The following is a 24,421-nucleotide window of genomic DNA, read 5'->3' as shown; positions in this document are numbered from 1 at the left end:
AATTGATTTTCTAAAACATTGTCTGTCATACACAACTTCAAACAGGTCATGTCGACCAAATCATATGGAAGAACTGACAGCGACGTATATCGGGAGGCAGTAAGATCTCTTGCCTTTTAGTTTGGGAGTACTCGATAGCCATTTCTAGGGGCAAGTAAATGAAGAAAGGCAGCGCGTTTTTGTTATCAAGTAACGTCTTCATCAATTACTTTAGTTTTAACGTAATCTACGAGTAATTACTGATGTTTGATATTAACATGAAAAGGATTCCGCAGAGAGGGAAAGAACCTGTTCTTGGGAAACTATTTCTATAGTGACCAAAAGGCATCACATGATCTTCAAGTACAGTGTTCCAGCAGCGGTATGAAGAAAATGATAGTAATAATGACGGTAATAATCGAATTATCCGGTAACTTCACACTTCCCAGTGGATTTTCTCAAGCTAAGAAATTTGCTGAATTTGTCAAAAATTCAAAATGGCTTCACATCGAGCTTATGATGCCTAGAAGAGTCTTTACATCCTGCTGACATGAGAATAGCATAATCTCCGCTTCAGAAGCTTGCTTCTACAAAACCATTTAATAGACTCGCGTTTTTTCCACAGCGACTAATTTTGTAAGCTAAGCACATCATCTGTTACTCCTGGGGCTGGGAAATGTGGCCAAAATGGTCTGGCGGACCGAACTATCACAGGTGTAATGCGTGGGTTCAGGCATTTACTTTTAATAGGCACAAACAGATTTACTTTACCCCTGGTAACATCAAGAGAAAGACGTTATAATCCAGAATCCCCATAAAACATCACGTTCCTTCATTACCAACTGGGCAGAGCCGGTTTATGTTGGGAAATGACATAGCGGAAGTCATGGTAAACAGAAATATAGTTGCCATTTTATTTGATGAACCGATAGCCATTTAAAGGAACTGGGCTTTTACTTTCTTGTACTTGATTCAACTAGAGACGTTGAAAAATTTGGTGCTGGACTGTGATTCGAATTCGTATCTCCTCTTTCGAGGATCTGAATCTCTCGGAACAGTATAGTTCAATCATTTCGTTCCTTTTCTCAAGACTGCAATCTTCTCTAGGTCTCCTCCAAAGGTAAGTATATGAGTCCGAACCCAGATCCGGTACAAAAATATTCATAATTTCATTTCAAGCCCTATCACATGCACACCGGCCTGTTAGTGAAAATTAACTTACATTTTTAAAGTCTGTTCATGTGTTGCCAACAATCGCAATAGGTGTCGTTATTTCTTGTCAAACACGCACAAATCTTACTATTGGTGAGTAAGCAACTGATACTTAAGCTATATTTGTGGATGCACAGTAGGTGTGCAGTTCGATTGTCGCTTAGGCACGAAAGTTTGTATCCTTATTTTAGATTCAAACGCCTAGCAGCTGGTAAGAAAAACCGATACGAAACATTTGATTTTATTTAGTTAACAATCCGATTACGTGTTGGGTTCGTATCTCCGTCACAGAACTTCACATCATGCACTTCATCTTTAAATGCATGCACACTATGTTACTTCAGAATAGAGACATATCAGACATCTTTCGTGGTTAGTTAACAGGGACGAAAGGGTCTTGATAGAAGTAGCGGTTTATTACAAAAACTGTCGTCTTTTATTTTCAAGTTTAGATTTGGTTACTGGTTTTAGCAAAAATTTCGGTAATTCATTACTCTTCATGGCTAGTCATCAATATGATATAATTAGATTAGATTACATTAAATTAATTCTTGTTTCATAGACCATGAATACGATATTTCGTAATGATGTGGAACGTGTCATTTTAACGAATGATTTCTTTACATACCATGATTCAATTTCTTTACAATTTTTTACTCTCTCTCTCATTCTTTTTGATTTTTATCTCTCTCTCTCTCTCTCTCTATCTATCTATCTCTCTCTCTCTCTCTCTCTCTGTCACACACACAAACACACACACACACACATTCTTTTTTTATTTTTATTTGTTTGTTGTGCTGGACTATCGGCGAGGCACGAAAACGTCTGTGAATGAATTTCTAAGTTTTGAGTACACTTACGAAAGAAATATAAAAACGACTATGAGAGTTACTGATGTATCATGCTTCGTTTGCAGTCAGTTCTGAGTATTATTAGTAACTACGCTCCAGTCCCTAAACCTAGTTACAGAAATGCTTATCAGACGCATTACGTATTCCAGGCCATAGCAGCCGCGACTTGGAGACACCAGCTATGGTCACTTCCCAGCCCGCTGTAAGATCACATCGCTTCGTCTTCTTCCTGCTGGTATTGTAACTGAGATTTGGCAACAAGGCAATGTATGTTTGGCAACTCTGTGATCGACGAGTTACTCCCTGGTGTGCACGGAATTAAGCCTCAATGTTCACTTGATTTTACCTGTCATTTCCATTGAATAATCTGAGTTATTATCGCTTGAGGTGCAAAAAAAAAGATTGTAAATTTACGGTTTTCAGCCCAGGAAAGTCGTTGCACGTGTAAATCGCAACTATCTCGTCCTTCAAATAGCGGTTTGCGAGTTCTAGCCACTATTCGTCTCGTAAGAGGAAGTTAAGACACAAACTTCTTCGCCAGCTCTGTGGTAACGTGCTGACCTATAAAACAGCGTCTGTTATGGTTCGCACTTCCAGTCTCATTGAGTGTAGCGTTTTTATCCCTTCTATGAAAGAGCTACAAACAGTCAGATCAAACATCGATAAGGAAATCGTAAGAAAATACTTTCGGCTCATAGTGCAATGGTGAAATACTTAATGTGCCTCTATGCGCTGTTGACAAGCAAATTTTGGGTTTCTAGCAATACATAGCTTTATTTATGAAATGCCGCATTTTCATACATCTTGAGTATGACACAGCATACCAATTAAACATAGACCCAATCAAAATCTAAGTGAGTAGTATTTTACCAATTCGTGTCGATACAGGCACGCTTGTGTACAGATACTCAGTTTTATTGAAACAGATTTTCGTCGTAAGGTCATTGTGGGCAGTTTTATTACATTTCTTATAATACAGCTCACAATTTTAGTAAGGTTTTCTTTAGCGTTGTTAAAACAATAGTAAACATGAGAGAGAAATTAATCATCAAGGATATATGCGAATTCTTTGATGTTATCAATAACAGTCTGAAAATGAACATGTGGTTTATTGATTACATGCATGTAGAAAACTTGTTCTGAGTTAAAGCTCTCAAACAAGGTTTGAAGAAGAATAAAATGCCACTACCAGACGACAGCTAATGTAGTTACGTGATTTTATTTTGGTGATTACAAAATAAAGTTGAATGTATGCACTGGGTAGCCAAGGCAGCTAGTTCATTGTGATTCGGTCAACCAAGTAAATGAATTTACTGAACATGCTGCAAATTGACACAGGGAGCCTGTGTGTCAGAATTCTCAGCCAGTGTGGCACAACGGCGTTATGATAGAAAAATGAGCCGCTCAGAAGAGGATTTGGTGGTCTGTTGGGCTGATGAGAGGTTCATATATCTATGGTCTTCGATCAGTGATTTTAGATAGGGAGAGACAGATTCCATTTTCTTCTAGCTACACCAAGTGAAGAAGACATAATGGCATTGTGGTCTGAAATTCACATTAAAAATGATATTCCTTCTCTACCACGTAGACGTTAGGTTGAGCCACAATAAAGTCTGGAGTGGCGACATGTAGAAACTCGTATCACCAGTAACCTTTCTTATACTAGTTATTTATTTCTAGTGACGAAACAAACGCTATGTAGGCTCACAGGACACTTATTCCATCTTTTATCTGAGCTTCTGTATGTCGATAAAATTGGTTCTGAACTGGGAATGCAACTCAGACCGCCCTTAACGCGGAATTTGTTCCCTTCGTGACAATACAGCTCGGCTACAATTTGTTGTTTGTTCAAAATTGCAGATTCCTCAACATCTCCACATATTGCGCGTGAATGGGTTCGAATCCTGGCCGGGCACTAAAGATTTCATTATGTATTATCAAGATCTAGCATGAGAACACCTATCTGCTGGTGGATAATAATTTCGATTTTTAATGTATTTTCATTCGTTGTCAACACTAACGATATTTGACGTTTTTGACTCCCAGTGAGACAGAGAACTATTTGCGAGATCACTGTAAGTTCAAGATGTTATTCCGAGCTGCTGGTGGAGAAAAATTCGGTAGTTGACGTCTCTTTGCGTGTAGTCAACAACGATATGTGTATGACTCTATTCCCAGTCAGCACTGAACTCTTCGTCATATTATTTCTAGTTCAAACATGCTCACATGTCGCTGCTGGTGCAACAAACCCATATTTAACGTTCGTTTTCTCTAGAATATAACAGCGATAGGTGCCGGGTTGGAGTCCCGAGAAGGAAAAAATTAATGTTTCGTCTCGTCATTTCAGTTAAAACATCTAGCTAGTGCCGAGAAAATGCGATATGTCACAGTTGATTGTGCTTCGATATCTATCCGATTACGTTCTGGGTTCGAATCCTTATCCAACACAAAGCTTTACCTCACGGCATTCCCAATAAGTTACTAGTTAAGGAGCAATATTTAACATCTCTCGTAGTTCGTTAACAGGGACAATAGGAGCTGGGTAGGAATTCGGGTCCGTTAAAAATGTTTGCGTTATGTAATTTAAAGTTGGTATTTGCTAATTGATACTGTCTAAAATCGAGGTATGTCACTCTCTGTATGCCTAGTCAGGAATGACTGTTAGTTTCCGTCAGTCTGCATGACCTGGGTTTGAATCCATATGCAGAACGAGACGGTTCGTCGTGTCATTTGAAGTTCGTACATATTCTCAACTAGCTGCTCGTGAATAACTTAAATTTTTAATGTCATATTGTGTTAAATAATAAGTACGGTATGTTACTTTGAAGAGGAAATCATGAATACGACGAACTTACTGCGTGCACTACCTATCTGACGTAATAATGAGAGTGGTAACATTTCAGGTATGTCATTTATTGTAATAAATGTGAGCTTACAAGCCTTAAGGACAGTCTTCTCTGTGATAAGGTGTTCCCTGATATTTGTAGTATCGTAGTATTACTTTACGTCTTGAGTTATTGCGGTACAGAGCAGTGTTTTCTAGTGGTGACTTGTTGGAACCATTTTCAATAGTCAAACGACTGTACCAAGGGGCGATTAGAGGACCTGCTAGACAGCTGAGTTATGTGGGTTGCATGCGAATCACGCGAAATGCAATTCAGGTCGTTCGGATACTTTTGAGCACGACTGTACACTAGGAACCAATTTACATTGTGCAAGGAAAATTTTATCAACATCGAAGTAGTAGCAAAGAAGAAATTTGCCTATGGGACGTGGTTGCCAAACAATCTTTTGTTGGAGGACAGGGGTTAAAAAAGTGCAATTGCTTAAAAAAGTTTTCAATTAAAAATGCTTGTTTAAATCATCTTCCATATTATGTAATTCGAAATGCCACAGTAGTTAGCCTTGTTGCAACAAAAATTAACGTTCAGAAGGTAACATTTTTTACAACATTTTTCACTAATATGGAATATTGCTCATTATAATCACATTGGAATGCAAGAATGTTTAGAATACATAAATTTATAATAAATAAAAACTGTTTCAATAAATTGCTAAGCTGATTTTTTTAATGAATATGGTTTTACCAGTTTACAGCCTAAGATTTACCAACGTCTTTTGGTAAAAGTTCTAAATCTTTGCATATAACAAGAAATTTCGGACTTTAACCACACAGTTAGAGTAAGTCTTAGATTTTACCAGTTAATTTAAGGATTTACCAATCATCTTACTTCTGCAGTAACATATCTACTATCAAGTATTTCAACGAATCTCGCGAAGTACAATGCGAAGCGACCTCACTTGCCAGGTGCAATAATATCGTAGTCGACTAACACAGTACACCGTCAATGCGCCACTCATGCCAACTGTTTGCGTGTTGTATGAGCGTTGCTGGTAACATGGAAAATTACATTAAAGAGGAGTATGCGAAAAAGGATTTCATGTATGATAGGGCTAACGACAATGTACGGGTGACTACGCGCTTGTACCAAGAAACGTACTGTACCCGAAGGCACCCCGAGAGTTCGAGAGTTGAATGTTTACACTGGTGCATCAGAGATTCCGGGAAACTGGGAGATTTGCATATGCTGCAAGAGCGGGTTGCGCGAATTACACCTGTGCTTGAAGATGATGTGCAGAAAACAGTCGAACGCTCCCCAGGAATTTCGGCAAGGAGACTTGACACACAAATTCCTGGAACGAGCCACAGTAGTGTTTGGAGAATAACGCATCACAGTGCAATGTACCCGTACCACGCTCAAAGAGTTCAACGTCTTAGTGAGATGTACTTGTGTCTCAGACTAGTGTTTTTTCAGCGGATGCAACAGCAAGCTGCAGACAAACCTACGCTTGGCTGTAACAGATGATCGTCTTATTGGGCTGTGCATGCTAGCAAACTCAATGGACGGAATTACCTGCGGTTTCTGCGGTGTCAACATGCAGGATTGCTTGAAGATGTTCCCTTAGAACAGCGGTAGTCACAACCTGGTCCTTACCGCCCACTAGATAGAGTCTCAGCTTTCTTGGAGGGTGGCAGGCGGTAGGAGTTTTAGAAACATTTTCGTTAGGTTTTCATAAATATTTGTATAAAATGTTTGGTAAGTAATTATTCTGATATGCTTTAACTTGCTTTAATTGTGGTTTATAATTTTTATAAGGTAAAGTTGATGAATACACTAAGCAGATTCAGAAGGATGTAGGCTGCAGTAGGTACTGGGAGATGAAGAGGCTTGCACAGGATAGGGCAGCTTGGAGAGCTGCATCAAACAAGTCTCAGGACTGAAGGCCACAACAACAACAAGACAAAGTTACTTCTATACTTTATGAATCGCCGTTATTGTGGAGCCGGTACTAACAGATACGTGGTACATAGCCGGCCGGAGTGGCCGTGTGGTTCTAGGCGCTACAGTCTGGAACCGAGCGACCGCTACAGTCGCAGGTTCGAATCCTGCCTCGGGCATGGATGTGTGTGATGTCCTTAGGTTAGTTAGGTTTAATTAGTTCTAAGTTCTAGGCGACTGATGATCTCAGAAGTTAAGTCGCATAGTGCTCAGAGCCATTTGAACGTGGTACATACATGATGGTGCACCGATATCTGTTGCTGCTGTGGTGAGACGACACATAATGCGCCGATATGGTCAAAGATGGACTATGCGAGCGGGAACTGTACTATGGCCTCTGAACCCCATGGATTCCCTGGACTAAGTGTAGTGTGCGTCACTCCAGTTAGTACGGTAAAAGAACTGGAGCAGAGACTTGTCTGTGCTTGTCAACAATTTCCAAATCATCCGTGTATGATTGAGAAGAATCGAAATTCATTGCTGTGACATGGTACAAGAACACTTTCAACACTTCCTTTAACTGCAAGTATAGTCATGTAACTGTTGTGTTCATTCAGAACACGTGCATTTCTACCAAAGTATCCCCAATAACTTTTCTTAATGTTTTACAGCTAAGAGTTTCGTGTAAGGAGAAACCCACCTACAAAGTACTTTGCACGGGAAAATTTTATAGATAAATTTGGCTTATATTATAGAAGAATCGTAGAGAAACACATTGCCTGCGCCTTGCATCATGAAGAAACTTTATTTATAAAAAAAAGTTTGTCGACTACATTTATAATATATCGATTTACTGTAATGTATCGATTTACTGACACACCGTTTTCCATAGCATGGGTTTATCGGTCATTTGCGTAACTGATCGATTGCAAAGACTGTAACTTTCAAAGATATATTTGTAAAGCTACGACACATGAAAGTGTACATTGTCTCTGAGGATAAAGAAAAGCATTGCTGAGTAAAATAGCGCGGTAGGAGCAGCAGGGAGAGCGAGTCGTAATAGGGTCAAGGCGAAATGTGACGGTGATTGGCCGGCTTAGCTGACGAACCCTGGGTCATAGCAAGTGGTTACGTGTAAAATTTTGAGAAGTGGAGAAGATTTCTGGAATCTTATTTTCACATAGGAACGACTCGGCAACCGAGAGGTATTTGACGCATTGCTCTGCGTGCATGTAGCGATTATTATACACTCCTGGAAATGGAAAAAAGAACACATTGACACCGGTGTGTCAGACCCACCATACTTGCTCCGGACACTGCGAGAGGGCTGTACAAGCAATGATCACACGCACGGCACAGCGGACACACCAGGAACCGCGGTGTTGGCCGTCGAATGGCGCTAGCTGCGCAGCATTTGTGCACCGCCGCCGTCAGTGTCAGCCAGTTTGCCGTGGCATACGGAGCTCCATCGCAGTCTTTAACACTGGTAGCATGCCGCGACAGCGTGGACGTGAACCGTATGTGCAGTTGACGGACTTTGAGCGAGGGCGTATAGTGGGCATGCGGGAGGCCGGGTGGACGTACCGCCGAACTGCTCAACACGTGGGGCGTGAGGTCTCCACAGTACATCGATGTTGTCGCCAGTGGTCGGCGGAAGGTGCACGTGCCCGTCGACCTGGGACGGACCGCAGCGACGCACGGATGCACGCCAAGACCGTAGGATCCTACGCAGTGCCGTAGGGGACCGCACCGCCACTTCCCAGCAAATTAGGGACACTGTTGCTCCTGGGGTATCGGCGAGGACCATTCGCAACCGTCTCCATGAAGCTGGGCTACGGTCCCGCACACCGTTAGGCCGTCTTCCGCTCACGCCCCAACATCGTGCAGCCCGCCTCCAGTGGTGTCGCGACAGGCGTGAATGGAGGGACGAATGGAGACGTGTCGTCTTCAGCGATGAGAGTCGCTTCTGCCTTGGTGCCAATGATGGTCGTATGCGTGTTTGGCGCCGTGCAGGTGAGCGCCACAATCAGGACTGCATACGACCGAGGCACACAGGGCCAACACCCGGCATCATGGTGTGGGGAGCGATCTCCTACACTGGCCGTACACCACTGGTGATCGTCGAGGGGACACTGAATAGTGCACGGTACATCCAAACCGTCGTCGAACCCATCGTTCTATCATTCCTAGACCGGCAAGGGAACTTGCTGTTCCAACAGGACAATGCACGTCCGCATGTATCCCGTGCCACCCAACGTGCTCTAGAAGGTGTAAGTCAACTACCCTGGCCAGCAAGATCTCCGGATCTGTCCCCCATTGAGCATGTTTGGGACTGGATGAAGCGTCGTCTCACGCGGTCTGCACGTCCAGCACGAACGCTGGTCCAACTGAGGCGCCAGGTGGAAATGGCATGGCAAGCCGTTCCACAGGACTACATCCAGCATCTCTACGATCGTTTCCATGGGAGAATAGCAGCCTGCATTGCTGCGAAAGGTGGATATACACTGTACTAGTGCCGACATTGTGCATGCTCTGTTGCCTGTGTCTATGTGCCTGCGGTTCTGTCAGTGTGATCATGTGATGTATCTGACCCCAGGAATGTGTCAATAAAGTTTCCCCTTCCTGGGACAATGAATTCACGGTGTTCTTATTTCAATTTCCAGGAGTGTAGTTTGTCAGTGATATCGAGTGTTAGATAAAGGGGAAAATTTATCAGTCATACGTCCAAGGTGTTAGCAAGTTCCATCCACTTTTGTTAGTTAAAGGGAGATTTTTATTCAACAATTTAAAAGTAAAACTGATTGCACTTTTACACTTCAGTAGTGCTTGCTGTCTGTGATAGGGTTAAAAAGAATAAAGAATTTTATTAAAAGGAGTTCAAATGTTAGATCTGTAGTTTTGAGAAATTTATTAAGTAAGTTCTGATTTCATTTCATTTTTAATTTGTAATAATCTTCTCCCTTTTCTTAAATAAGTGCATTTTGAATACAGTGAGTACTAAGAGCATTGTTAGCAAATGAACAGAACGACGAGTGGACGGGGTGTTGTCTTCTCTGAGATGAGCGAAATTATAGGTCGCAGCACAGCACTTTTCTCTTTCAGCATATTATGTCGCAACATCATTGTCATTGGCAGATAAGCCGATACACAACTCTGTTGCAGGTAAGACATTATCAGGATCCAATTACATATCTCATTCGGGGAGTTCCTTGTTGTGTACAGTGAAATAAATTAGACGTGAAACAGTCTCGACACGGGACGTATAAACACTGTGAGCGAGCATTTCCGCGACAAGCTTAGTGTCATTTAATACTGTCAATGTTCGAAGTTTCCTTCGTTAGCAATTTCCAAATTCAGTAATTTTCATTTTATTATATACTTTCTGCAGTTTCCCATCATTAAATATTTTTCATTAGATACCTTTACAGTATTGTTATCTCTTCCTAACTGGGGTGACGGTGACACAGAATGAAGTCTGTGGACCTATGTTTACTGATACTTTTTTTACTTCCAGTCTCGTGTACTTTCTACTGCATGCGTAAACGCCGTTAATTATGATACACCATGCAGATGTAAATGCACGCTATCCGGTTGATAACGGTTTTATTTTGCTTTTTAGGAGCCAAAAAATTGTCTTAAATCTGTTTAAAAGTTAGAATAAATCGACAAACTGCCTATTGTCTTCTGTCTCGAGTTCTCCGGCCGACGTTCGTCTGATGATTTTACTGACGTCTCGCCAACACGAGTGGCTGGCATTGTCAAAGCTTCACCCTCCATTGCTGGAGGTGAACTGGAGACGAACTCGCGAACGCAGACTATATGTACCTGGCGCGCCAATGTCGGCGAGGGACCCCGGGCGTTGACGCGCCAGCTAAATATAGTCTGCGTCTGCGAGTTCGTCTCCAGTTCACCTCCAGCAATGGAGAGTGAAGCTTTGACAATGCCAGCCACTCTTGCTGGTGACACGCCAGTAAAATCAACAGACGAACGTCGGCCGGAGAACCGGAGACAGAAGCCAATAGGCAATTTGTCTACATCTACATCTACATTTATACTCCGCAAGCCACCTAACGGTGTGTGGCGGAGGGCACTTTACGTGCCACTGTCATTACCTCCCTTTCCTATTCCAGTCGCGCATGGTTCGCGGGAAGAACGACTGCCGGAAAGCCACCGTGCGCGCTCGAATCTCTCTAATTTTACATTCGTGATCTCCTCGGGAGGTATAAGTAGGGGGAAGCAATATATTCGATACCTCATCCAGAAACGCCCCCTCTCGAAACCTGGACAGCAAGCTACACCGCGATGCAGAGCGCCTCTCTTGCAGAGTCTGCCACTTGAGTTTGCTAAACATCTCCGTTACGCTAGCACGCTTACCAAATAACCCTGAGACGAAACGCGCAGCTCTTCTTTGGATCTTCTCTATATCCTCCGTCATCTCGACCTGGTACGGATCCCACACTGATGAGCAATACACAGGTATAGGTCGAAGGAGTGTTTTGTAAGCCACCTCCTTTGTTGATGGACTACATTTCCTAAGAACTCTCCCAATGAATCTCAACCCGACACTCGCCTTACCAACAATTAATTTTATATGATCATTCCACTTCAAATCATTCCGCACGGATAGTACCAGATATTTTACAGAAGTAACTGCTACCAGTGTTTGTTCCGCTATCATATAATCTTACAATAAAGGACCCTTCTTTCTATGTATTCGCAATACATTACATTTGTCTATGTTAAGGGTCAGTTGCCACTCCCTGCACCAAGTGCCTATCCGCTGCAGATCTTCCTGCATTTCGCTACAATTTTCTAATGCTGCAACTTCTCTGTATACTACAGCATCATCCGCGAAAAGCCGCATGGAACTTCCGACACTATCTACTAGGTCATTTATATATATTGTGAAAAGTAATGGTTCCAAACACTCCCCTGTGGCACGCCAGAGGTTACTTTAACGTCTGTAGACGTCTCCCCATTGAGAACAACATGCTGTGTTCTGTTTGCTAAAAACTCTTCAATCCAGCCACACAGCTGGTCTGATATTCCGTAGGCTCTTACTTTGTTTATCAGGCGCCAGTGCGGAACTGTATCGAACGCCTTCCGGAAGTCAGGGAATCTACATGGGAGCCTGTATCTAATATTTTCTGGGTCTCATGAACAAATAAAGCGAGTTGGGTCTCACACGATCGCTGTTTCCGGAATCCATGTTGATTCCTACAGTGTATATTCTGGATTTCCAGACATGACATGATACGCGAGCAAAAAACATGTTCTAAAATTCTACAACAGATTGATGTCAGAGATATAGGCCTATAGTTTTGTGCATCTGCTCGACGAGCCTTCTTGAATACTGGAACTACCTGTACTCTTTTCCAATCATTTGGAACCTTCCGTTCCTCTAGAGACTTGCGGTACACGGCTGTTAGAAGGGGGGCAAGTTCTTTCGCGTACTCTGCGTAGAATCGAATTGGTATCCCGTCAGGTCCAGTGGACTTTCCTCTGTTGAGTGATTCCAGTTGCTTTTCTATTCCTTGGACACTTATTTCGATGTCAGCCATTTTTTCGTTTGTGCGAGGATTTAGAGAACGAACTGCAGTGCGGTCTTCCTCTGTGAAATAGCTTTGGAAAAAGGTGTTTATTATTACAGGTTTACGCGTGTCATCCTCTGTTTCAATGCCATTATCATTCCAGAGTGTCTGGATATGCTGTTTCGATCCACTTACTGATTTAACGTAAGACCAGAACTTCCTCGAATTTTCTGTCACGTCGGTATATAGAATTTTACTTTCGGAATTCACTGAACGCTTCACGCATAGCCCTCCTTACGCTAACTTTGACATCGTTTAGCTTCTGTTTGTCTGAGAGGTTTTGGCTGCGTTTAAATTTGCAGTGAAGCTCTATTTGCTTTCGCAGTAGTTTCCTAACTTTATTGTTGAACCACGGTGGGTTTTTCCCGTCCCTCACAGTTTTACTCGGCACGTATCTGTCTAAAACGCATTTTACGATTGCCTTGAACTTTTTCCATAAACACTCAACATTGTCAGTGTCGGAACAGAAATTTTTGTTTTGATCTGTTAGGTAGTTTGAAACCTGACTCCTATTACTCTTGCTAAACGGATAAACTTCCTCCCTTTTTTTATATTCCTATTTACTTCCATATTCAGGGATGCTGCAACGGCCTTATGATCACTGATTCCCTGTTCTGCGCTTACCGAGTCGAAAAGTTCGGGTCTGTTTGTTATCAGTAGGTCCAAGATGTCATCTCCACGAGTCGGTTCTCTGTTCAATTGCTCGAGGTAATTTTCGGATAGTGCACTCAGTATAATATCACTCGACGCTCTGTCCTTACCACCCGTCCTAAACATCTGAGTGTCCCAGTCTACATCTGGTAAATTGAAATCTCCACCTAAGACTATGACATGCTGTGGAAATTTATGTGAAATGTATTCCAAATTTTCTCTCAGTTGTTCTGCCACTAATGCTGCTGAGTCAGGAGGTCGGTAAAAGGAGCCAATTATTAACCTTGCTCGGTTGTTGAGTGTAACCTCCACACATAATATTTCACGGGAACTATCCACTTCTACTTCACTACAGGATAAACTACTACTAACAGCGACAAACACGCCACCACCGGTTGCATGCAATCTATCCTTTCTAAACACCGTCTGTGCCTTTGTAAAAATTTCGGCTGAATTTATCTCTGGCTTCAGCCAACTTTATGTACCTATAACGATTTCAGCTTCGGTGCTTTCTATCAGCGCTTGAAGTTCCGGTACTTTACCAATGCAGCTTCGACAGTTTACAATTACAATACCGACTGCTGCTTGGTCCCCGCATGTCCTGACTTTGCCCTGCACCCTTTGAGGCTGTTGCCCTTTCTGTACTTGCCCGAGGCCATCTAACCTAAAAAACCGCCCAGTCCACGCCACACAACCCCTGCTACTCGTGTAGCCGCCTGATGTGTGTAGTGGACACCTGACCTATCCAGCGGAACCCGAAACCCCACCACCCTATGGCGCAAGTCGAGGAATCTGCAGCCCAGACGGTCGCAGAACCGTCGCAGCCTCTGATTGAGACCCTCCACTCGGCTCTGTACCAAAGGTCCGCAGTCAATCCTGTCGACGATGCCGGAAGCCAGAGAGGATTTCCTCCGATCCATAGCGACACACATCATTGGTGCCGACATGAGCGACCACCTGCAGATGGGTGCACCCTGTACCCTTCTTGGCATCCAGAAAGACCCTTTCCACATCTGGAATGACTCCCCCCGGTATGCACACGGAGTGTACATTGGTTTTCTTCCCCTCCCTTGCAGCCATATCCCTAAGGGGCCCCATTACGCGCCTGACGGAGCTCCCAACTACCAGTAAGCCCACCCTCTGCGACCGCCCGGATCTTGCAGACTGAGGCGCAACCTCTGGAACAGGACAAGCAGCCATGTCCGGCCGAAGATCAGTATCAGCCGGAGACAGAGCCTGAAACCGGTTCGTCAGACAAACTGGAGAGGCCTTCCGTTAGCCCTCCGGAATGTCTTTCGCCCCCTGCCACACCAACAAGTGGCGATGAAATCCTTAACAATTTTGGAACAAATCCTTACAAGATACACACTTACCAACACACGCACACATCGCTTTAAAAATCTGCCACATTTTCATAGAAATTTACTGGATTCATCAATATACCCTTGCAGAAGGCCGAGCCACCACACTCACCTTTCCGTGCACCGGGGGCCAGTTACAGCCCAGCCCACAGTGAAGTTCCGGAATTCCAGGCTCTCGAAGCAGGTGTCGCAGCTGTTTCTCTGGAAGCGTGTCAGTGTGACGCAGAAGGCTGACCTCGAGTCGATAGAGTTGCCACCTCCAACATCAAGGCTCAGTTTGGCGCGACCGGGAGCGGGCGCGTCAGGCGGGAACTTTGAGCACTCCACGTGGGGCATGTGTTGTCGCCAGGAGCATTCGGGGACGGCAACCGTTGCTGCCCCCGGAGGGATGCACCGGAGTTTGGCAGACTGAGCAGCATCTGCTTTCGCTGTTGTGGACAGCGGCGGCAGCAGAAGTATCATCGCCAGCATCAACGCCACAAGCGTCGGCGGCCGAGCTGCCATGGCCGCCGCGACTGGAGCACTGTGCGCGGACGGCCGGAGGAAGCGCTCGTTATCGCCTCGCGGCGGTTTGCGTCGTCATTCGCCCCGACGCCGCTTCTTATCGCCGCAGAAGCGCTGACTGTCACCTCTGCGGTATCATCTGTAACACCAGTTGTGTGATTCCAAATGAAAATTTGTCTGCGTGACTATTAGAAAGCACACTTAAAATTCTATACAGGGGGGTCTGGAAGTCTGGGAAGCTTGTAAGGATGTTACAGGGTAAGTTTTGTTGAGAAATAATTGTTAAGCAAAAAATCGATACTTTGCGCCGTTTCCGAGTTAATTAGCAGTGAACCTAGCCAGTGAGGCCGTTGCACGCTCAAATTCAAGCGACCCGCCAGAGACGGCGTCACCAAACGCGTTTTTCTTTTTGCTTCCTAAAACCGAACAAAAAAGCGACAAAAAATGGGACATTGGACGGTAATAAGGTTCGACGCCGATACAAATGCTGGGCAGTCTCGTGCGCTATCATTTCTGCTATGAGAACAACTGACATTAATTGTATTTGGCGCGCCACTTGGATTTGCGCGCCCACCGACCTGATTGGCTAACTCCACTTTATTGCGTTCTTAAAGGTGATTATAGGTGTTTACGACTTGCTGTACTCTGGATGATTAGTAAAATTAGGCATCAAACATTACTAACCAGGCAGTTGTACAGGGCGAACTGACTTCCAAGGTACATGCGCCAACAACTAAATTTCTGCCCGTGAGCCTACGATGCACGCCCTATCTATGCTCCGACACTCTTCTATGATTATATACCTTGACACTGGAGACGTTATATGTGACCATTTTTTTACGGTACAGTTACTTACTTCTAGGTGACGAAAGTGATGGGGTACGCCCCAGTATCGTGTCGGACCTCCTTCTGCCTGGCGTAGTGCAGCAACCCCACATTGCATAGACTCAACAAGTCGTTTGTAGCCATGTTGCGTCTCTAGCCGTCCATAATTGCGAAAGTGTTGCTGGTGCAGGATGTTTCACACGAGCTGACCTCTCGATTATGTCCCACAAATGTTCGTGGGATCTGTGTCGGGCGATTTGGGTGGCCAAATCATCCGCTCTAATTGTCCAGAATATTCTTCGAACCAATGAAGTCCATGAATGGCTGCAAATGGTCTGCAAATAGCGGACCATAACCATTTCCAGTCAATGATCCGTTCAATTCGACCAGACAACCCAGTCCATTTCATGTAAACACAGCCCACACAATTATGGAGTCACCGCCAACTTGCACAGTATCCTGTTGACAACCTGGACCTATGGGTTTGTGGGGTCTGCGCCACACTCGATCCCTACGATCAGTTCTTATCGACTGAAATCGGGACTCATCTGATCAGACCAAAGTTTTCCAGTCGTCTAGGGCATAACCGATACGGTTACAAGCCCGCAAGAGGCGCTGCAGATGATGTCCTGCTGTTAGCAAAGACACTCGCGTCGGTCGTCTGTTGGCATAACCCATTAACGCAACGTTTCGCCGCACTTTCCTAATGGATATGTTCGTCGTACGTCCCGCATTGATTTCTGCGCTTACTTTACGCAGTGTTGCTTGTCTGTCAGCATTGACAAATCTACGCAAACACCGCTGCTCTCGGTCATTATGTGAATCGCCTATGGTGAAAGGTAATGCCTGAAATTTGGTTGGTTGGTTGATTGGTTTTGGGGAAGGAGACCAGACAGCGAGGTCATCGGTCTCATCGGATTAGGGAAGGATGGGGAAGGAAGTCGTTCGTGCCCTTTCAAAGGAACCATCCCGGCATTTGCCTGGAGCGATTTAGGGAAATCACGGAAAACCTAAATCAGGATGGCCGGACGCGGGATTGAACCGTCGTCCTCCAGAACTGAAATTTGGTATTCTCGGCACGCTCTTAACTCTGTGGACCTCGGAATACTGGGTTCCCTAACGATTTCCTAAATGTAATGTACCATGCGTTTATCTCCAATCATTCCTCGTTCTAAGTTTGTAAACCCCTTAGCTTACAATGTCGTGTGAGTGACGTTGCGTGCCGACCTGGCCAAACATCAACTAGACGTATCAGAGACGTGGTACATTTACTGCGCCAAACAAGCGCATGTCGTGTGTGAGACGCGCCAAATGTAAACAGAACGTCTCTGACACGTCGCGGAGCTTATCGAGTACACACGGCATACATGAAATGTTCTTCGCCGCATTCGGACCTGCCGACATTACAAAAATACTTTCACAATGTTCCCGACGTGTAGCAAACGTGTTCGCGAGGAAAGGGAGACACGTGTTGGCACAGCCAACAATGATTTTGCAGGATATTTTGACAGCGGCAGTGACAGTGATAGCGACGTTTTACTTCCTGTACGAAAACAGTGTAAGCGGCTGGTGATTGAAGATGATACTGGCGAAGAAGAGCAAACCTACCAGCAACAATCAGAGACGTGGATGTGGCAAAAGGAAGACAATGAACCAACCATCTGGTCGTACACGGAAATTCCCGGAATAAAGGAAGCAGCTTTACAGCACGTGAGCACAAGCATAAGAGAATTGGATGTTTTCTGTGTAATATTTAATAGTACATTTTGGAAAAACATCGTAACTGAGACGAATAGACATGCACAAGACGCACTCAACAATGAACAGAAGAGACGAAAAATAGACCAAAAGTGGTCTCCTTTTTTTTTATTTTGGTCATCAGTCTTCTGACTGGTTTGATGCGGCCCGCCACGAATTCCTTTCCTGTGCTAACCTCTTCATCTCAGAGTAGCACTTGCAACCTACGTTCTCAATTATTTGCTTGACGTATTCCAATCTCTGTCTTCCTCTACAGTTTTTGCCCTCTACAGCTCCCTCTAGTACCATGGAAGTCATTCCCTCATGTCTTAGCAGATGTCCTATCATCCTGTCCCTTCTCCTTATCAGTGTTTTCCACATATTCCTTTCCTCTCGGCTGTAATGAAATAAAAATATACATTGCGCTATGTATAATCATGGCTGAAGTGAGGAAACCGTCGATTCAGATGTGTTGGTCTAGGAGGGCCGTAATAGAAACGCCAATATTTAGGAAGACGATGCAATTAAGGAGGTTTCTGCACATAAGTAGATTTCTGCATCTAGAGAAAAACAGTTTAGCCAACAAGACAGATAAGCTGTACAAACTAAGGCCAGTCATAGACATGTTCAGTGAAAAGTTTAAGAAAGTGTACACAATGCAAGAGAATATTGCCATTGATGAATCATTTTTTAAATTTAAGGGGCGCTTATCCTACAAACAATTTAACTCATTAAAAAGAGCGAGGTTTGGTATTAAAATTTATAAATTGTGTGAGTCAAGTTCACGATACTGGTATGATTTTAAGATATACACGGGTAGTGACAAACGGGATGCTAGTGGTAGTGCCTCTGAAAGTGTAGTTCTAGAGCTATCACATACGGTATTACACAAAGGGCATACTCTATATTTAGATAACTGGTTTTCTTCACCGAAACTTTTCAAAACTCTCCTCACCATTAAAACTAATGTGATTGGAACAGTGCGCTCAAACAGAAAAAATATGCCCACAGACTTCCTGTAAGCAAAATTAAAGAAGGGATATATAATGTAATGGATTAATATAATGTAATGGAATATTGGCACTAAAATGGAAAGATAAACGAGACGTTTACATGCTTTCCACTGCCACAGACACACCTCTCCGCAGTGCGTCGTGGAAACCGAAATGTGTCGTCGAATACAATAGAGGCATGATTGGAATTGATCGCCAAGATCAGATGCTCGCATGCTTCCCTGTGGTGAGAAAGTGTATGAAAGGATACCACAAGATATTCTTTTACCAATTTGATGTTGCTGTATTTAACACGTACATTTTGTATTACAAAACACATTGCGGCAAACGACAGAGCTACGCTGAATATAGGATTCACATTGCAGAATCATTGTTGAAAACTACACCTTTACCGGAATATAATCGGAAGGGACGATTAGAATCCGGCGATAAACCACAAAGACTGCACGCGCAACATTGGGCACATTTTTCCAAACATATTGGTCCAGCACCATCAAAAGTAAATCCTGCGAGAGCTTGTGTAGTGTGCAGGAAGCATAAACGACGCAGTGAAACAACGTGGGAATGGAAAAAGTGAAGGGTTGCATTACATGTACCAGATTGTTTTGAACGATATCATACAATCGAAGACTATTAAATTCGTGTTCATGTCATTGTGAAGACGTTGCGTTTGAAAATATGTTTGCCAACGTACTAACATAACATGCCCCAGAATGTTTTTAACAAAATGTTATACAGTCTTAGATCATTGCATTGTTGTGTATATCATTATTAAGATGTAAATATGTATTTCATCGATGTATGTTTGCTTATAAAGGGAAATAAAACTTTTGTGAATACACTCCTGGAAATTGAAATAAGAACACCGTGAATTCATTGTCCCAGGAAGGGGAAACTTTATTAACACATTCCTGGGGTCAGATACATCACATGATCACACTGACAGAACCACAGGCACATAGACACAGGCAACAGAGCATGCACAATGTCGGCACTAGTACAGTGTATATCCACCTTTCGCAGCAATGCAGGCTGCTATTCTCCCATGGAGACGATCGTAGAGATGCTGGATGTAGTCCTGTGGGACGGCTTGCCATGCCATTTCCACCTGGCGCCTCAGTTGGACCAGCGTTCGTGCTGGACGTGCAGACCGCGTGAGACGACGCTTCATCCAGTCCCAAACATGCTCAATGGGGGACAGATCCGGAGATCTTGCTGGCCAGGGTAGTTAACTTACACTTTCTAGAGCACGTTGGGTGGCACGGGATACATGCGGACGTGCATTGTCCTGTTGGAACAGCAAGTTCCTTTGCCGGTCTAGGAATGGTAGAACGATGGGTTCGATGACGGTTTGGATGTACCGTGCACTATTCAGTGTCCCCTCGACGATCACCAGTGGTGTACGGCCAGTGTAGGAGATCGCTCCCCACACCATGATGCCGGGTGTTGGCCCTGTGTGCCTCGGTCGTAGCAGTTCTGATTGTGGCGCTCACCTGCACGGCGCCAAACACGCATACGACCATCATTGGCACCAAGGCAGAAGCGACTCTCATCGCTGAAGACGACACGTCTCCATTCGTCCCTCCATTCACGCCTGTCGCGACACCACTGGAGGCGGGCTGCACGATGTTGGGGCGTGAGCGGAAGACGGCCTTACGGTGTGCGGGACCGTAGCCCAGCTTCATGGAGACGGTTGCGAATGGTCCTCGCCGATACCCCAGGAGCAACAGTGTCCCTAATTTGCTGGGAAGTGGCGGTGCGGTCCCCTACGGCACTGCGTAGGATCCTACGGTCTTGGCGTGCATCCGTGCGTCGCTGCGGTCCGGTCCCAGGTCGACGGGCACGTGCACCTTCCGCCGACCACTGGCGACAACATCGATGTACTGTGGAGACCTCACGCCCCACGTGTTGAGCAATTCGGCGGTACGTCCACCCAGCCTCCCGCATGCCCACTATACGCCCTCGCTCAAAGTCCGTCAACTGCACATACGGTTCACGTCCACGCTGTCGCGGCATGCTACCAGTGTTAAAGACTGCGATGGAGCTCCGTATGCCACGGCAAACTGGCTGACACTGACGGCGGCGGTGCACAAATGCTGCGCAGCTAGCGGCATTCGACGGCCAACACCGCGGTTCCTGGTGTGTCCGCTGTGCCGTGCGTGTGATCATTGCTTGTACAGCCCTTTCGCAGTGTCCGGAGCAAGTATGGTGGGTCTGACACACCGGTGTCAATGTGTTCATTTTTCCATTTCCAGGAGTGTATATAGTTGCGTTTGAGACAATGAATATTTCATTTCCAATGGGCGAATAATCGTCATTATTTATGATACCTGAAGAAATGTCACGTTACTGGTATCTCACACACATACTTACAAATGCCGAGGGCGTCTGCACGACTTCGGACGCCACCAGGCGTAGTGCACCGCAGCCTTGTGTAAGCGCCGGCCGGGAATCGTAAGGCGCACCCGTACCTTGCAGCCACTTACGGCTCACGCTGACGGAACTTAAACCGTAAGGCAAAGGGTTAATATCTGTCGTGCGGCCACAATCGCGTCGGAGACCTTTTGAGATGAATCATCTAGGTACAAATGACAGCTGCGTCAATACACTGCCCTTTTATACCTTGTGTGCGCCATGTTATCGCCATCTGTATATGTGCATAAGCTAGCACATGACTTTTGTCACCTCAGTGTATTTCAGTATAAATTCAGGTAACACGTCGCTAGTGGTTCAGATCGCATTCACACTACAATTGCCGTCATAAGCATTCATTACTGTATGATCGCCTTTTTATTACGTAAGAAGTCTCCCATATACGAAATACAATTCTGAGCTCCAAAAGTCTAACTTCGCTCACACTCATACGTGTTCTACTCGCGTTTTAACTCTAGTGCGACTACCATTACAATCTTTCACGTTTATGCGCCATAAGGAGAAGCGCATGCACTCGGGATCTGCCTTATAAGCATGCCCAGTCTCGAGTGACCGTATTCCACAATATCGCAAAAGTAATTAACAATTTTACGCGTGACGTGCTAAGTACGAGCTTTCGGGACCTGCCGTGCAGGCTTGCTCCTGCTCGACTGATTGAGTCCTTGGCGCCAAAAGATCTCCAAGCGCCGATCTCTCCCTTATGGAACTATGGGGCATCCCTGTCAGCGATGCCGCTGGGCTGTAGCAAAGGAGTGTAAGGGTAGATTCGATCCATCCGATATAGGACCGACATCTGTACCTGTACAACTTCAATGCAAAATAATTCGGAAACGGCGCAACATATCGAATTTTTTTCTCAACAGTTACTCCTAAGCACAACCTACCTCACAACACCCTTACAAGCTTTTCAGACCATTTTTGACCACCTTATGAATCTACATCTACGGCTACAACTCTCCGAACTACTGAAGCGCAAGGTATAAGCTAGCAGTTACTAGGGCTTTTCTCCGTTGAATTCACCTAGAGAGCGGGAAGAATGATTGCTTAACAACATCTGTGCGCATTGTGTGTAGTTTAATCTCGTCTTTGCTACCCCTAAGGGAGTGATGTGTAGGGACTGCAGTACGAGGCCGTGTTGAAAAGTAATGCCGCCGAATTTCTTATGTGAAAGCTTTTTAACCATTTTAAATAATGCGAACGCTATTAACAATCTACATCTTTATTCTTCATGCGTACATATTTGCACCCCTCTGCCGCTAGACCGTTCCGAATTAAGTGTAACATAGCGGTGTGTAAAGTAAGTATATCGGTGCGTGAGATAAAACGTGCTATAATCGAGTTTCGCATTGGAAGAGTTCGCCCATACATGGCGCACCCTCTCCTTCAGCACGACAATGCTGGACCGCACACGAGCGCCGCGACATTTGCAACGATCCGACGCCTTGCGCTCACTATCATCATCCTTCTCCATCCAGTCCTGACTTGACCCAATCCGATTTCCATTTGCTTTCAAAACTTAAAGAACACCTTCGACGACTTCACTTTGATAGTGACGAAGCGACGCAAGCGTAGCTGAGGTTGTGGCTCCGTCACCAAAGTAAGACATTCTACTGTGACGACCTCAACAAACTGGTCTCTCGCTGGGAGAAATGTGTTCGTCGCCAACGTGGCTATGGCGAGAAATAAATATATAGGATAAGGATGTAGAAAGTTAATAACGTTTGCTTTATATAAAAAGCTTTCAGACTTTGCACATAAATGATTCCTATGCATCGTTTTTCAGCTCGCCTTCGTGTGTTCCCAGGTTCCTCACTTACAGCTGGGTTCTGAAACTTTGTAAGTGAGCCTTCACGGCATGGTGTGCGTCCATCCAGACAATACTCCATTGGAGATAATCATATTATATGAAAAGTCTGTCGTTTCTACTAATACTGTCTACAAAGTCTTTAATACACATCATGAACAAGAGTCCTGACAGTTCTTCAGGGCACAACAGAAGTTACTTTTACATCTGTCGACGACTCTCCTTTAAAGATAATATACTGCGTCCTGCCTACCAAGAAATCCTCAGTCCAGTCAGAAATTTCGCTTGGTACCCCCTATAATCGTATCTTCCATAATAAGTGAAGGTGTAGTATTGAGTCTACTGACAACATTTGTTGTACTTTGCGTCTTTACCTTATACAGAGTATTAAAAAAAGATGGGGAACGGGGGAATCGATTTACGACTTGAAAAGAAGCAAAAAATTTAATATTTAAGGACGGTCAATTTTTATTTTTATTTATTTATTGTTGTTACACGTTTCCGTCTTTTTTGTTTTTGGTTTTCAAATTTTCGTCTTGGTTCATGTATTTCTCCTTTTCAGATGTTATCTTCTGATGGCTAAATTAAATGTTCAAAATCTCCGCCAATAGCTGTAACACAGGCTTCTCAACTCCTTACGCGCCCCCATATTCCTGGTGTCTGCTGGCGGAGAATGCAAACATTTGCAGTTGGTAGTGAATGCAATACGTCCTTAAATGCCCCCAAAGTTGGAAATTTAAAACCAAAAAGACAAACTAAACAAACATGTAGCAACCAAAAAGCATTTGAAACTAAGAAACTGATAGGATTTGACAGTAAGTAATATGGACTTTTTTGCTTCTTTTTAAGTCCAGTGTCCATTCCCAAGATGTTTCCCACGTGTTAGTGAATACCCTGCATATAACGTTTACTTAACACAAATCGGGACGAATCATATCATCTATAACAAATCTGAATAAATCATTCATATCACCAACAAATATCACATGCACATTTCCCAAATTTTTATTCCTAGCTAGCACATATTCTGTAGCAGTTGTATCAGTACAACTACTCTGATTGGCATTAAAACAGTTCAAACAGTATATCAACACACCACAGAGAAAATTTTCGGCAAAAAGTAACAATTTACGTTGTTTAAAAAATATTCTTGGGCATACCAAACGTAGACTTGTGTTGTTTCCATTCTTTAATTCATTGCTTAACGTAATTAATTTGAAGGATGTGTTGATAATATTTAAATTTTGTATCAAATTTTGTATGATGCTGTAGCTCATTGTTTTCCATCATAAAAAAAGCTCAGTGATGTGAGTGTGTTTCACTTTGAACGTCACATGCACGAATCTCACATAATGAAAAACGAATTTAGGGTTAACAGCCCTTAAAACACAATAAGGTGGTAACATATTGATAGAATCGCTAAATCACAACGATTCTGCTATCATTTTACATCGATCATTATTTAATTTTTAAATTGGTTGCGTTCAGTTTCCAATGAAAAGTTTTATTTTTGTAAAACTGAATTCGTCAAATTCAAGAATTAGGAAACTACTGCGAAAGCAAAGAGAGCTCCACTCCAAGTTTAAACGCAGCCAAAACCTCTCAGACAAACAGAAGCTAAACGATGTCAAAGTTAGAGTAAGGAGGGCTATGCGTGAAGCGTTCATTGAATTCGAAAG

General features: G+C 44.0%; 1 protein-coding gene across 2 annotated transcripts in view; it reads right to left on the bottom strand.

Annotated features, from left to right (window-relative positions):
* Nucleotides 1-24,421, bottom strand: part of LOC124776212 (toll-like receptor 2) — a 183,499-nt gene that overhangs the window by 141,426 nt on the left and 17,652 nt on the right. For both annotated transcript variants that reach the window (XR_007015605.1, XM_047251063.1), the window contains exon 2: nt 14,539-15,069. Coding sequence is in view for 1 of the 2 variants with exons in the window: in XM_047251063.1 (XP_047107019.1) it covers nt 14,539-14,930 (392 nt within the window). In the remaining variant the exon portion in view is untranslated. The remainder of the gene's footprint in view (nt 1-14,538; nt 15,070-24,421) is intronic.

The sequence above is a fragment of the Schistocerca piceifrons genome, chromosome 2, assembly GCF_021461385.2.
Source record: "Schistocerca piceifrons isolate TAMUIC-IGC-003096 chromosome 2, iqSchPice1.1, whole genome shotgun sequence".
NCBI lineage: Eukaryota > Metazoa > Arthropoda > Insecta > Orthoptera > Acrididae > Schistocerca > Schistocerca piceifrons.
Note: the sequence above shows the minus strand (reverse complement) of the source record. Positions and strands in the feature narration are given on the sequence as shown.